The sequence below is a fragment of the Falco peregrinus genome, chromosome 5, assembly GCF_023634155.1.
Source record: "Falco peregrinus isolate bFalPer1 chromosome 5, bFalPer1.pri, whole genome shotgun sequence".
NCBI classification, from domain to species: domain Eukaryota; kingdom Metazoa; phylum Chordata; class Aves; order Falconiformes; family Falconidae; genus Falco; species Falco peregrinus.
Window position 1 is genome coordinate 81,377,567 of NC_073725.1, and position 14,796 is coordinate 81,392,362.

At 40.0% G+C, this 14,796-nt stretch overlaps 1 protein-coding gene across 3 annotated transcripts; it reads left to right on the forward strand.

Annotated features, from left to right (window-relative positions):
• Window positions 1-28: 28 nt before the first annotated feature.
• LOC101918246 (acyl-coenzyme A synthetase ACSM4, mitochondrial-like) lies at window positions 29-13,216 on the forward strand. 3 transcript variants are annotated; one of them, XM_005228935.3, is made up of 14 exons: window positions 29-421; window positions 2,800-3,062; window positions 3,939-4,149; window positions 4,575-4,782; window positions 5,155-5,298; window positions 6,036-6,192; window positions 6,751-6,830; window positions 7,618-7,741; window positions 8,258-8,338; window positions 8,444-8,545; window positions 8,893-9,020; window positions 9,709-9,808; window positions 10,522-10,641; window positions 11,849-13,216. In XM_005228935.3, the coding sequence occupies exons 2-14, from the start codon at window positions 2,865-2,867 to the stop codon at window positions 11,933-11,935; spliced, it is 1,740 nt and encodes a 579-aa protein (XP_005228992.1). In that variant the 5' UTR covers window positions 29-421; window positions 2,800-2,864; the 3' UTR covers window positions 11,936-13,216. The 3 variants fall into 3 exon arrangements, with proteins under 3 accessions (XP_005228992.1, XP_055661373.1, XP_055661374.1); XM_055805398.1 differs by having other exon boundaries at window positions 29-3,062; window positions 4,593-4,782; XM_055805399.1 differs by lacking the exons at window positions 9,709-9,808; window positions 10,522-10,641; window positions 11,849-13,216 and having other exon boundaries at window positions 29-3,062; window positions 8,478-8,545; window positions 8,893-8,994.
• Window positions 13,217-14,796: the final 1,580 nt, after the last annotated feature.

Here is a 14,796-nt window from a genome sequence, read left to right on the forward strand (position 1 = left end):
TGGAGGGAAAGACATACTCTTTAACTACTTCTCTTCATCTTGATGAATTTGTGATCTACTTGTATAGTTCAAGTGGGGGAAAAGAGAAGATACAAAGTGCTTTAGGTTAAGGTGCAAATTATGCGCAATTAACAACAGTGTAAATGATTACAAGAAAAAGGTTACTTCACAAAAAGAATTGTGCTGCCTGGTCTGTTTTGTGCTATGTTCTGTTCTCCTTGTTTTGAGAGAAGCAAATGATAAAGCAGAAGGGGTTTCATTCCAAATCCTTCCTGACAGAGCATCCAGGTTTCACATCTGCAGATAAAGGCTAAGCTTTACAGTGCCTCATTTGGGATATGCATGTCCTGAAAGCCGAATGAACCAAACGAAGAGGATCTACCCTAGTCAGCTCTCAATCTATGCTGTCCAGAGCAAACAGGTCAGGAAAACATTATTTGTCTGAATTCCTAGTGTTGCTGATCATTGAAAAGAAGCAGATGTTACTCAAATCAGGAAAATAATTTCTGATTCTTGCAGCAGTTTAGAGGACTTTGCCATTACTGGGACTTTTCCTCAATTTCCTTACTTCATTTTCACCTCTGAGTTTGTGGATGAAGAAGTGCTAAAAACTGTTGAAAGCTCTCAAGCAAAACTTTGCAGACTTTTTTTATAGACTACTAGGGAATCCTGGATTTAAAACATTTTTCATCTTGCCAGTCTTGAATACCATTTCCAATCCTGAATACTGTTCCTTAACATTCTTTCTCTCCTCCTTTCTTTAAGGGCTATTGTATAGATTTTGTCATTGCAGTGCTCTGAAATCTGTAGATTATAGCTACATCATAGAATTAGAGCAGACTAAGAAATAAGAAATATCTTGCTATGTTTATTAAAAAGAATAATCTAAATGATGAGGCTTTTCTGTTAAAGGAATGAAAGTGGATCCATGGGGTTTGGCATTAACAGTGGTCACAGCCTCAAAGAAAGGTTACATTTAATGAAAACCTGGCAATCTGGCAATCATTTCCTTAAGTAAGAAAAAGCAATAAAAATTAATGTATATCCCATAATATGACATTAAAACCCTTTATTAACATCCATTTTCTATGGACGTATTTAGGGAATATTTAAAAGACTATTTTTAACAAGTAAAACCTTTTCAGATTATTTTTTTCCACCAGGCCCTGTTAATAGAGGTTTTGATTTAAAACGTAAGTACCATCTGAGTAAGTTTCTGCTCTGTAGTTCTGCTTCTGAAGTGGGTGGCATTTAGGGACATAATAATACCTAATTTTATATCCGTGTCCTATGATTCTTTCTCAGGAGCAAATCATATCCTATAGGATTATTTACAGCTGGTCAGTATTTCTCTACCATATTCTCCATGTAGCATGGAGAACACCGTGAATTAGTTTGTTTTGACAGAATATGTGTTCTGGGGGGGAAAAATCTGCATCCAGATTTTTTATGCTGTCAGATATCAGTGAAAAGATTTAAGTTGTGTAAGTTCTAGGAATTTGAGTTCATTCACCTGATAGGCAGATTAAATATTACTGTAAAAGCTCCTGCTAAGGAATAAGGAAATACTTCCACTGTTAAATAAGTTACTTTTTCTTGGGCAATACAATTTGACCAAAAGTGAGATCCATGCCTCAGAGGTGTAAGGATAAGTGGTTACGGTTGAAGATGTGGGACAAGTGGTAAATGAATGCAAAACAAACTTAAAAACCTGGGACAAAGGGCAAAACTTTGCAGCTTTGCTCAAGCCACAGAAGTTCCACATGGAAAAGAATTTAATCAAGAGTTTACCTATAATTTTGCTCCTAGTTTGTGGATAGCTTCATCCTTTGTAAGAATAGAAAAGAAAATTTACCTGTATTTCAACAGTCACTCACCTAAGCTTGTATTGAGTTTAGTAACTTGTGTTTAGTAGTTGAAAAAGCAAAATCAGTAGAGGGACGCAGGTTTTGGAATTATCATAGGTATCCAGGACTCCGCTGGCTCCTGCTCTGACTGCAGGCTCTTCCAGACACAGGCCAGGGATTTTTTTTCCCATGTTTGATAATCTCCCTGTGCACTTACGAGAAGCCTCCAAACAAGCATTAAATTTTTTAGAGTTGAGCACAGTTCTGAAGCAATCTTCTAGACTGATGAAAATAATAACAACAAAAATAATAGTAATATAAAAAGAGAAGCAATGGGAAGGAAGGAAGGAATGGGACTGGAGAGCTTTTAGGATCATTGTGATAACTACGGATGTAAGAGGGCATTTACAGCGAGCAAATGTAGAAGTGTCTAAATCAAATTTGGGGACCTATATAATTGATTACTGAAGTGAAGATTCTTGGGATCTATGTGGTGAATGGGTATATCAGTCAGGAACTGTTCAAGCTAAACCAGTGAGAATATTGATGGAAGTAGTCTGGAAACATCCTTCAGCTCCATGTGAAAGAATAGAGAATCAGCTACTGAATGCTTCGCTGTAAGAACCAGTAACCTCCTTATAATGCAAACAGTAACATCTGATGTTATGTTTGTCTAAGGAGAGTTGTGAGCGATTAGCAGCCCCAAAGAACACATAGGGAATCTGTAAGGATCAGCTGAGCTACACACAAGATACCGGTTCAGTACAACACATTAGGTCCTTAAAAATCTGGTGGTATAAAAAAAATGAAAGCAAGCAGGATGGAGAATTTCACGTTTAATTGAACTGTTAAAAGCATCACTTTGGCTGTGACTTCAGTTAATAACTCATTAATTCATAACTGAATTGTCTTTGGATAATCTCAAGGTTATTTTTTTGTTTGTTTGTTGCAGGATTCATAGCAAGAGTTCTGATTTTCTTATATAGTCTACAGCATCTACGTACATCGTCTTCTGCCATGAAGCTGTTTAAATTACAGACTCTAAAATCCTTGTGGACCCTGAAGCCTCCTCATAGGACTTTCCATGGACACCCCAGGCTGCTTGCCTCTGATGTATATTCACAGTACAAGTCTGTCAGGCGGGGTGAACAGGAGATACCAAAGTACTTTAACTTTGCAAGTGATGTGCTGGACAAATGGTCTGAGATTGAAAAGGTAGAAGATTTTGTTGTGCAGATGAGATACTTTGATTTGAAATGTCATTGAAATAAGTTGGGGGTTTTTCTTTATCAAAAAAAATCAGTTGCCAAAACTAATTTGCATTAGGAAATTATACAAAATCTCATTCTTTCTTGCTTGATTTTAAAAGTGTCTCTGACCCTTGGTGCTCCCTGTGTAGGCAGAAAAAGCAATGGTGAATCCCTTTGGACTTTGATTTAACCTCAGAATGGCTGCGCTTATTCCTTCTGCATGCTATATTAGATAGTCATATCATAAAAATAGAGGTAACAGAACAGTAACATTGCATGCGAAGGGAAATCCTCTCACCAATGTTTAATTGCCTGCCTCCAAAGTGCATTCTGCATTTGTCCAGATGCCCTGTAGTCAGAGACCACTGAACTCCCCTCTTCCTGAGCTGTCAGACTAGAAGGAGTCCTGGGACTCCCTGTCCTCCTGTTGTTTGATTTTGTCCTCTGCCTGTGCTGCTTCTGTTTAACAGTATTCCACAACTCCTTGCAGAATATCTGGAGTATTATGTGAAGTATTTCATGTCATCCATTATTTTGTAGGAGCATTAATGCTCAGCATAAGGCTTAAACACTGAAATAGGATCCACAGTAGGATTTGAGTCTGGAGACAGTTGGGCTAGTAAACATTTCAGGTTCAGAAAAGGAGAATTTGTTGGGAATATCTGAGCTTGCCATAGCAAATCTTGATTCATTAAGGACAAGGAAAAAATAATTGCTTGTATGTATATGCCAGTTGTGAAATACTCAGATTTTCCATAATCTGCAGATATTTGTGCATTATAATTTCATGGTCTTCCAGAATAAAATTTGTGTTTTGGTTTTAAATCTCTGTGTTTTGTAGGCTGGAAAGAGACCATCAAACCCTGCCTTGTGGTGGGTAAATGGAGAAGGAGAAGAAGTGAAGTGGAGCTTTGAGGAGCTGGGGTTCCTGTCTCGGAAAGTGGCCAATGGGCTGACTAAAGTATGTGGACTGCAGAAGGGGGACAGAATTCTTGTGATCCTGCCACGCATCCCAGAATGGTGGCTGGTGGTTGTGGCTTGCATGCGAGCAGGTCAGTGAGCATACCTGAGACTGGTAAAACTGGCTAACGCAAATTGGTTGAGAGGATCAAGACTTTATATAGCTTATAAAGTTTATAAAGGAAAAGCAATGTAATAATCTAGTGAGTGGCCGAGCTACCAACTATGCAGGCAATCAATGAATACGCAGTAGGTGCCATAGGACAGGTGGCCTGTGCAGCAGGCGTGGAGATGACAGAAGGCAGGGAAGAGTCATGGAAGTCACAAGACAGTTCCACATTTCATTCCTTACAGGAGAGCACAAGCAGCTGCATTACTCCACTATAACTATTTGGCTTGGGAATGTCAGGGCAAATTCATCTCAGAGGTCAGTTTGAGAATAGTTAATAGTTTAGGTTCTTAGAAAAGAATCAGATATAAAAAATGACATCCCATACTGACTTTATTGCTCTTCCAGGAATTGTTTTTATTCCAGGAACATCCCAATTATCAGCCAAAGACATGTTATATCGACTCCAGGCATCAAAGGCCAAGTGCATCATTACTGATGACACACTGGCTCCGGCTGTGGACTCAGTGGCATCTCAGTGTCAGTCTCTGAAAACCAAGCTAATGGTGTCCAAAGGCAGAAGGGAGGGGTGGCTGAACTTCACTCACCTGTACAAGTGAGTATGTTAGTGACACCGCAGTCATGATGCAGAAAGCAAACCTATTCTCCACAAGTGCTCATTTACAACTATCCATCAACTACAAATACTCATCAAATGCCAACATTAAGGTGGTAATAGTGACTACTTGATTGCTGATCCATATCAGAGTTGCATACTAACGGTGATCTTGTTCTGGGAAGTTTCTATCCCGTTCTTCTTAAGGGGGGGGTCTGTCTTTGAGGAAGTGTAACTCCACATGATTTCAGTCTAATCTGGTGAAAACCTTCTGTGGAGCTTTTGGGTGGGAGTTCTGCATTATGCCATACTTCATCACATTGTGAAGCCTGTGTAAAGCAACCACTCATGATTACGTTCTCTGTTTTAAAGACACCAATCTGCTGACCATTCCTGCGTCAAAACAAGGATTCAAGACTCAGTGAGTTTCTACTTTACCAGTGGAACCACAGGTTCTCCAAAGATGACTGAACATTCCCAGGGTAGTCTTGGTTTCAGACCCCTTTTAAGTGAAAGGTATGAAAGGTTTGAGCCTGGTTGAACATGGGATAATTGAAGCTGCGTAGTAGAACTGATGAAAAATTACTGGATAAGAAATACCAATGTATGGCCCCAATGCTTCTTCTTCTGAAATCGGACTAGAAACTCCAGCAGATTTCTAGGGGAGTAGGATTACCCCCAGTGTTACCATTTTTCAATGAATACCTCTTACCCTTTCTTTAGAGTTGTTGAAAGGATAGCTATCAGCTGGGAATACTTTAGAACAAAGAACTAAGAGATACCATGCTGCTTGAGCTGCAAAAGCTTTGTGACATGTGTAGATGAGCAGAGGCTGAGTTTATGTTGGTTGCACAGATCACCCTGGTCCCTCAGCAGCCTTAGAACTGAAATACCTGGTGTCCAACACAGCACCCATGAATGCTGCTGCTACAGCCCTGTCTTCCTACCTAGTGGAAAGTCACTTCACTGAAATTCAGACTGCTCTCTTCCCCTTACTTGGTCCTGTGTTATGACTGACATCATATATGTATGGATGTGTATATATATATATATTTTTTTAATGGAAATGTATAGTTAGATGCCCTTTTGTCCTAGAGCTAGCTCAAAAAATAAACTTTCTCAGAATGCCCAGTGCATCTTGTCAGAAGATCTTGGGCTTGTTTTTTTTGTTTTCTGTTTGAGGTTTGGGCTTTTTTTTTAATCAAAAATTGTTCATTATCTTATCAGTAATATTTTTTTTTCTGCTTTATCAGGTACTGGTTGGATTTGACTCCCTCAGACATGATATGGAGCACAGCAGACACAGGTTGGGTACTAGCTTCACTGACATCTGTTTTTGATCCCTGGGTTTTTGGATCATGCATCTTTATACATAAGCTACCACGGATTGAATCAGCAACCATCCTAAATGTAAGTAAAAACTCATGGAGATGTGTTAATCTGAAGGAAGAGTGCAAAAAGAAAATTCTTAACACCATCTATTAAGTTTTATGAGGGTTGTGTCCATAGTTGTGTTTGAGATGCTGTATCCATTGTGTAAAGCCCCTATTTGCATCTGTAATGTACACAGAAAGGGCCAAACCTGCGGTTCATTCATACATTTTGCTCATAGCTGAAGAGCACGTGAATGCAAATCATCCAAAAGCAGCCCTAATTGCTTGCCTTTTGTTCTGGTGACTGTGGAAGTAATATCAGCTGTTATTAATGCAGACTGAAACTGCAGCATTGCTCTGCCCACACTGGCTAAGATGAAAGCGAAAACCTCACTGTAATGCAGATAGAGACAGCCTTATTCTGGCCGTGCTCCAAACGGTGCCGTCTGGGTGTCACGTAAACGTGTTAGCGTGAGATTTTGTCCGATCAAATATACTGTGAATCTCTGTGTATTACACCAGCTGTAGGAAGGTTTCTTCGCAGCAGAGAGCATGGTGCTTTTTCATATGTCCATCTTGTTGTTTAACTCGCCAGACTCTCTGCAGATTCCCCATTGACGTGCTGGTTGGTGCTCCAACATTGTTCCGCATGCTGGTGCAAAGTGATCTTTCCAAGTATGTAAAGAAATTATTTACTAATATTTAATTTACCCTAACTAAACTTCAGTGAGCTCCCAGATCTAGCTGCTTGACCCAAAATAGGGTAGAAATTTAGTTTAGAATATCCTTTGTGAAAAGATGTCATACAAAAATTGTGAGTTTTGCTGAGTTTTATGATCAAACATGGAGAAACTTGATGCTTTCCCTCAGAAATTTGAGACTTTCACTACTGAACTTCGTGAGCAAATCCCTGAGGGGATGAGTGACTACCTGTTAAATTCTTTATCATAATTTTCAATTACCACATTAATTATCCATGCTTTGGGAAGGAATGTCATCCTAGGAAGTCAGTGTCAACATAAATGTGAGGGAGTGACTTGTGGTAGTTGTACAGCATCCCCTGCTCCAGTTCTCACTGCCAGCCACTGTTCCTTCCTCTCCTCTTGCATTTTCTCACTTGGGCTGTTGCAGAGGGTCAGCAGTTAGGGCCCTGGCTCAGCACATTGCTGTGTGGTTAGTTACAGGCATGTCCTTAAATCCCAGCTGACTTCAGCAAAAATTTTACTTTATTTTTTGTGTGTGTTTGACTGACTACTACTACTCATTTGTATAGTGTTGAGCACAGACTGATATCCTTGCTGTGTCAGGAGCCAAAGGATCAGGAATCCTCAGATTTCTTCACTTCATGGCAGTAACTCTCCTAGTAAACAGCTCTCCAGTATTATTTGTTTATAGTTGGATGCCACTTGTCTTGCCCAGTAGATTGAAGTACTGCCTTCCTTGTTTTTTAACTCCTGCGAAGCTACAAGTTCATGAACCTGAAGCACTGCATGAGTGGAGGAGAGCCACTCAACCCAGAAGTCATGGAGCAGTGGAAAAGCAAGACTGGGCTGGACATCCATGAAATATATGGCCAGACTGAAACGGTATATCTGTGGGGTCAATATTCTATGAAATCTTCATAATTCCTTTTTGCTTTATGATGTTTTAAGGTTTGTTTTGAAAGAACACAGCCTGTTTCTTCCTTCATGTTCTTGTGAATGTTTTGATAATCTCCTTTCCTTGAAAACCTCTGAAAGAACACCCCTACATGGCTCTTCTCACAGAACCTGCCAGAAACGTGGATTGTTGGGTGGAGATGTGATCTAATATTTCCATAAATGTCCTTTAGCAAATTCCAAGTGACAGTGACAGGCAAGAGGGCAGAGTCTGAATCTATGGAAGACAACTGGTTAGCAGAGGGCATGAATTCTTTGCAAATAATGGGACAGGATTCTTTCAGGGAGTTTCTTGAGTTTGCTTATCTGTTCCACACAGCACTGACATATAGAATCCTATTAATTTTAATTCCTTACTTCAATATTATTCTAGAAAATACATTTAATGAATTAAATGTGAATGTAGCAGTTTTCGATTGCAAAACTTTGTTTTGATTTTTACAGGGAATAATCTGCTGTGTTTCTAAAGGAATGAAGATTAAACCTGGATCAATGGGGAAGGCAGTTCCCCTTTATGATGTTCAGGTTTGTTGGCTGCTCTTTAGATTGTTTTGTTGGTTTGTTGGTTGGTTGGGTTTGGTCCATCCTCTGCCCCCATTGGACTAAAATATGTGTTGTTTTCCATTCTAGATCATAGATAAAAATGCTAATATTCTGCCTCCAGGCCAACAGGGGGAAATTGCTGTCAGAAGCAAACCTGTAAGACCACTTGGTTTCTTCGCTGGATATGTAGTAAGGACTTTATTTTATTCCTCACCACCACTAATATCCCCAAAATGTCTCCAATTTCATAGTGGTTCAAAAAGCTGAATATTTTTCACCAGTTTATTATTAGAGGAATTTGTTTGTTTGGATTAATGAGATGTTAGAAAAGGGAAGAGAAGAGTTTGCTCAAGACTGAGTTAAAAATCTTTTTAAAGATTAAAAATGTTTTTCTAAACCTTTTTTATTGTATTTTATAGCAATATTGGTACAATTCTTGAACATCCTTGACTAAAAAATTAAGTTCCAGTGCATTTAACATTATGTGCACTGTAGCATGCTCAAAATCTAAACTACTGTTTGTAAACCACTTTGAGGATAACCCTAAGAAAACTGCAGAAACTGAACGTGGGGATTTTTACGTCACTGGAGACAGAGGGACTGTGGATGAAGATGGATATTTTCAGTATATTGGAAGAGACGATGACATCATCATTTCTTCAGGGTCAGTTTGCACACTTCCTTTCTAAAGCTGCCATTGTATAATCTTACATGTGTTCCTGGTGAGCTTCTAACATAATAGTGCTGTGATGAATGTGTTGACCTCTTGACTTAGGAATACTTACTTTTATTGTTAGCCTTTCATAGACCTGCAGTATCATCTTGGTGATGTCAGTGGCATCTCTGTATCTGCTTCCCCTGCAACATCTCATCTGCTTGGACAAAGAGTAAAGACTTACATTGACAGAGGAGGGATTTTAATCTACTTTGGGTTTTGACTAAAATTTAAGGCTCTCTCTATCGGACTCAAAGAGCATTTGAAACATTTTATTTTTAACATATTGAAATGAAACAATTTAGTGTTTTATGGTGGGATACCATAATGTGGCATCAGCTGGTAGTGCAGACCCCAGCTATCAGGATGGGATGGAGCTCTAGTTAGGAAGCCACAAGGAAAGGGGAGAGGTAGAGAAGTATCCACAGCCCCAGCAATTCTTTACCATGTGACCACAATGAAATGCTCCCGTGTTCTAACACAGCCAACTTTCCCAATCTGCCTGAAGTTTCTGTAGTTGGTTGTTGGTTTGGTTTGTTTTCTGGGATTTCTTCTGCAATATGACAATTAAAAAATATCTGGTACTGGTTTTCCAGCTCATAAAACCAAATTCTGTATTTTTTTTTTCCTTACCTAGATATCGCATTGGGCCATTTGAAGTAGAGAGTGCCCTGATAGAGCACCCAGCAGTAGCAGAAACAGCTGTTGTCAGCAGCCCAGATCCCCTCCGAGGAGAGGTAATGATGCTGAGCAGTGCTAGGGGAAGCAATATGTTTGTTTAAATGTGTAACTATATAAAGCAGTTCCTACTTTATGAATAATGTACAGCTGTAAGGCAGTCATGTCATCATGGATAATCCTACTTGGAGTGATGGGCAAAATCTCTTCCCATTTACATGACTTTGCTCTTCTTAGTTTCTTTTCATCCCAAGAAGGTTGTCTCTGTGGAGAACATTACAATGATATTTACTTTCCCTTTGTTGTTAAGCACTTGCCTAGACAATGGAATTGTCTTTTCTGGCTGTCTTGGTATAGCTGAAGTTATACTATAACTGCCTTAGAATTAGACTTGGGCTACACCTATGGAGAAAGCACAGTCCTGTGCTGGGATGATATGGACCTACTGTCCTCAGTGTGAGCTTGAGAGGGAAACCACATGTCCCTCAGCTTCAGGGAGAACTCTACAGAGACACCTTATTACTCCTAATTCTTGACACCCACTGAGAGGACAGAGCACGTGCTCTTGCTTTGCAGTGAGGACAGGAGAACTGTGCTTTCAACTTTCTTTTCTGTACATGCATGTGCAGAAGCTGGGCATTGTGTTGGTTTCTCTGTTCCTCCCTTTTGCACGTCATGACTGGACTGTGAGCAGTACTGCTCACTGGTAACCTGTATATTAGCTCTTAAAAATGGATGGTGTCAGGTCACTTTTGTTGATATTACCTTACAGGTTGTGAAAGCATTTGTGGTCCTGTCCCCAACCTTTTCATCCAGTGACCTGGAGAGCTTAGCATGTGACTTACAGGAGCACGTCAAGAAAACTACTGCTCCGTATAAATACCCTAGAAAGGTAAAAGCTTCCGAGGAAAAGCTTTAAACCAGGGCATCCTTCCATAAATCTCAGTAGAATTATTATTTGGATTTTGATGATTCACCTGAAAGACAGACATAAAGATTCAGCTAGAGCACTGGCTTCACAAAATCTTTCCTACGTAACATTAGCTTGCATTGTTTATCATGCATTTGAGTAAAGTGTTTAAACCTCTCAAAAATTTCTGGGCTCTGTAGGCTATCCTAGGTAGATCTGCATGTTCTAAGTCAGGCTCACAATCATAATTCTCCACTTTTTATTTAATCTTCAGCCAAGCACTCTCTGGTGACTTAGGGTAGTACCTGGCTGAATTTGAATAAGTTTTTATCTACTGGTCCTCACAGTTGATAAATAAGAGGAAAGCCCAGGAGGATTGTTCAGCCTGGAGAAGAGAAGGCTCTGGGGAGACCTTACAGCAGCCTTCCAGTGCCTGAAGGGGACCTTACAGAAGCTTTCTAGTGCCAGGAAAGCTGGAGAGGGACTTTTTACAAGGACATGTAGCGATAGGAGAAGGGGAAATGGCTTTAAACTGAAGGAGGGTCGATTTAGATTAGATATAATGAAGAAATTCTTCACTGTGAGAGTGGCGAGGCTCTGGGATGGGTTGCCCAGAAAAGCTGTGGATGCCCCATTCCTGCGAGTCCTCAAGGCCAGGTTGGATGTGGCTTTGAGCAACTTGGTCTAGTGGAAGATGTCCCTACCCTTGGCGGGGGAGGGTTGCAACTAGATGATCTTTAATATCCCTTCCAACCCAAACCATTCTGTGATACACTTCAGGTTTCTCAGTAATCCTGGCACTACGGGAAAAGAGCTACTAGCGTGCCTCAGTTCACTTGTGTAGAACTTGTAGGGACTAAGAACCATTGAAGACTTTATGCCAATAACATCCCTTTTTTCTTCTTTTTGTCATTCATCTCTGACCTCAGATACCATTTAGGTATTCATCCTTCTGTTACAGCTGTCATGTTACACAGCTCAGTTTGGTTAGCTGACAGGCAGCTACACAGATAGCCAGAGAAATTGTTTCGCAAGTGGCACAATCTGCTGGCTTCATTTGGCTTGGATGGGATCCAGTAGACAAGCAGTCCTTACTGATAGCAGTCCTTAGTTTTCCACCTATATTGAGAGGCAGTTTTCGAAAACCAACTCTGTAGAACATGCTACATTGTTTTCTGTCTTTATTTAGGTGGAATTTGTCCAAGAGCTGCCAAAGACAAACACTGGGAAGATCAAGAGGCACGAATTAAGAAACAAAGAGTGGGGACGGATGTAATACTGTTTGGAATTTAACAGAACTTCTTTCACTCCATTAACACCATATAAATTTCTCTATATAACTGCCCTCCTTCTGATCTGTTTTTGTTAAATGCCTGTGCATCAAAAACTATAGGTAACACCAAGATGTGATGTTTGTACCTGCTTGCAAAGCATCTAATGTCAGTACCATAGTTGCAGTTACTGAAGCCCTGCTGGGAAAGGGAACAAAATATACACTCCATTCTAGTCTGAATGCCCACAGGTTCACCAGAATTTGGCTGGTGACCCATCTCTTTTAGATGGTATCCAAGATCAGTGAGGAGATACTGCTGATGTTGATTTTCTAAGCTCCAAGCTGGAGAAAAGGCATGCATGGATTTGAGTGGTTCAAATGCTATGTCCTTAAATGCAGCATGTTTAAACTCAGCACAGCCCTCCTATAATCAACTGAAGATGGAAAGACTTCTCTTTATTGATACCACCATATGACCTCCATAAACCTTTCTTGTTTGACATATGTGTTGATGACAGGCAGTGCCAGCTTCTCCCATGCTTTATCCACAAATATTCTGTTGTACAAAGTAGCTTTGTTGCTCACCCCCTGTTCTGATCTTCACACACAATAGACAGAACTCCTGTACCACTTCTGGTGGTCTTTAAAATGAAGTATGCTGTTGGGCAGGTGACCCCATTTGTAGAACAGACCGTGGTTCTTTGCCATAGTAGACACTTGCTATAGGACCAGTCTATTTCTGCAGCCACTTAAAGGTGAAACCAGAAAAAACTCCCTTGACCTGGTTTGGATGGTCACACCTGTTTAACATTTCACTCTTAGCTTTATGAAGCAGCATGTACTGGAGTGTACACACACTTACTTCTTACAGTTGCACATGGAATAGTGGGCCAAACTTTAAGGCTGTATCTGTTCTTAGCTGTTCATCCTCAGGGTTTTTTTTAATTTTGTGTACTCAAAAAAGATTTCATTTTCTGGCATGAATTTTCATTATTTGATAGAAACATCTCCAGCCTTGGAGTCCCCTTCTGTTCATTAAATAAGAAGAAATTGCTGGAGAACAATAGCATCTTCAGGCAGGAAAGAAGGTCTCTTACAGCTCTGTCTCACTGCCTGTAGTTCTGTGTCTATAGCAGCTGTGAAGTGAGATTTGGAGAATTTTAATTCTGAGAAAGTAAAATATTTCATTTCTTAAGAGTAAACACTTTGCTTATGTCAGTGCAACAATTTCTGTACTAGCAACTGCTGAAATGAAAGCAATTGTCAATAAATGTGTTTACTTCATTCTTTTTGACAGTAGCTTCATTTTTTGTAATGCTCCTTAGCGTTTCACAGAGATTTCAGAAAATTTTTCACTATTTCATTCCTAAGGTTTCTAGGAGCATTAGATTACATGATTATAAAACTAATCATTAGTTTCTTGAATGCACTTGTTTGGGCATGCCGCTTGTCACTGCCTTGAGCTCTTTTCTATACCCAGTTCAGTTTTCTTTAAAAGTCACGTACTCCTGGGCCATCCAGGGGCTCTACAGCTTCTACATCTTTCTGCTTGGTTTCAAACAAACAACAACAAAAAAAAAAAGGTGTCTTAAAACAACAAAAAGTCTGCAAAAAGTGGAATGATAAGCAAGTGTACAAACTGGAATTCAGAGCTCCTGGAAATTATCTTTGTCCCTGCAGTTAGCTGTTGTTTGGGCAGTTAAACTCCAGTAATGTCTGAGGACTGGGAGGTTGATTTTTTTTTTTTTTCTTCCCTCACCAAATTTAAGGACCTAAAAATCAAGCAACTAAATTCAGAGTTGGGAAAGTTCAGAGCCTTAAAAAAAAGGTCTGAATGAAATTAAACCACTGAAGACATGAGTTTTACCACTGATTTCAGTGGGGTCATGACTCTAGACACTCTAAATTCTACTGTGGCTCATTAGAATAATTTGCTCCAGGCTTCAACTCTAGAACTGTCACCTACGGTGATCTCTTGCATAGCTGACCTTAGAAATTGGGTTTCTGTTGAGCTTTAGTACCCAGCTTTTTGCATGAATGGGCTGGGATCACAGTAGAGCAGTCTGCCAGGTTATTCATGCCATGTGCTGTGGCTGTAGTCGGTGAAGTGCTCTGCTCTGTGCTGCAGCAACCTCTTATCATTGATATTCAACACACTTTTCTGTCTCATGTCCAAGGTAGATGGTTTGTTTAATTCTCCTTCTTTGCCCAGGATCAGAGAATCACCAAGACATTTCCTCTGATTCATGCAGAATGATTTCAGAGACACAAGCTTGCAGCTACAAGCAGTTGAAAGCAAAATACAGCTCTCTAGCACATGGCTTTCTTTAGGAATCACAAGTTTGGAACTTAATTGGATTGTATCATTCTGGCTGAAAAATAAAATTTTCAATAGACTAGCCTTTCCTTTTGAGACCTCCTCACCATCCCTCTTACGGCCCAGCTTCAATTTGATGTTATTCTGAAAGACAATAGAAAAGGTAATACCTGCATCAGAAAAGGTATTCTGTATCAAATATATTTTGATGCATGATTTCCTGAGAGTTTAGCTTCTCATCCCAAGCCTATGGAAGGGACATGGTGACTTGGGTACATATGGTCTCTATAGTGCAACATCGTGATGAAGTTGCAAAACAGCCTCATTTTTTCTGGTTTGGGTTAGATGGGGGCTGGCAGTTTTGTTGCAGCAAGATTCAAACCCCACATTTTTGGTGGTAGGATGAGAACCATGTGTCAGTGTCCCCTTCTTTTGAAGGCATGCCTCTTCCAACAGTGAGCCAGGAGCGGAATTCTCAGTGCAAGGTTGGGAGTGTTTGGCGTGTTTTTAAACTGAGGCATGTTGTTATGCATAGTATAAACTATGA

Coding starts and splice junctions, on each gene's coding strand:
- LOC101918246 (XM_005228935.3), top strand. CDS start 2,865: ATGAAGCTGTTTAAATTACAGACTCTAAAATCCTTGTGGACCCTGAAG. Junction 5,299..6,035: donor AGACCCCTTTTAAGTGAAAG/GTATGAAAGGTT, acceptor CTGCTTTATCAG/GTACTGGTTGGATTTGACTC. Junction 9,809..10,521: donor CAGATCCCCTCCGAGGAGAG/GTAATGATGCTG, acceptor ATTACCTTACAG/GTTGTGAAAGCATTTGTGGT.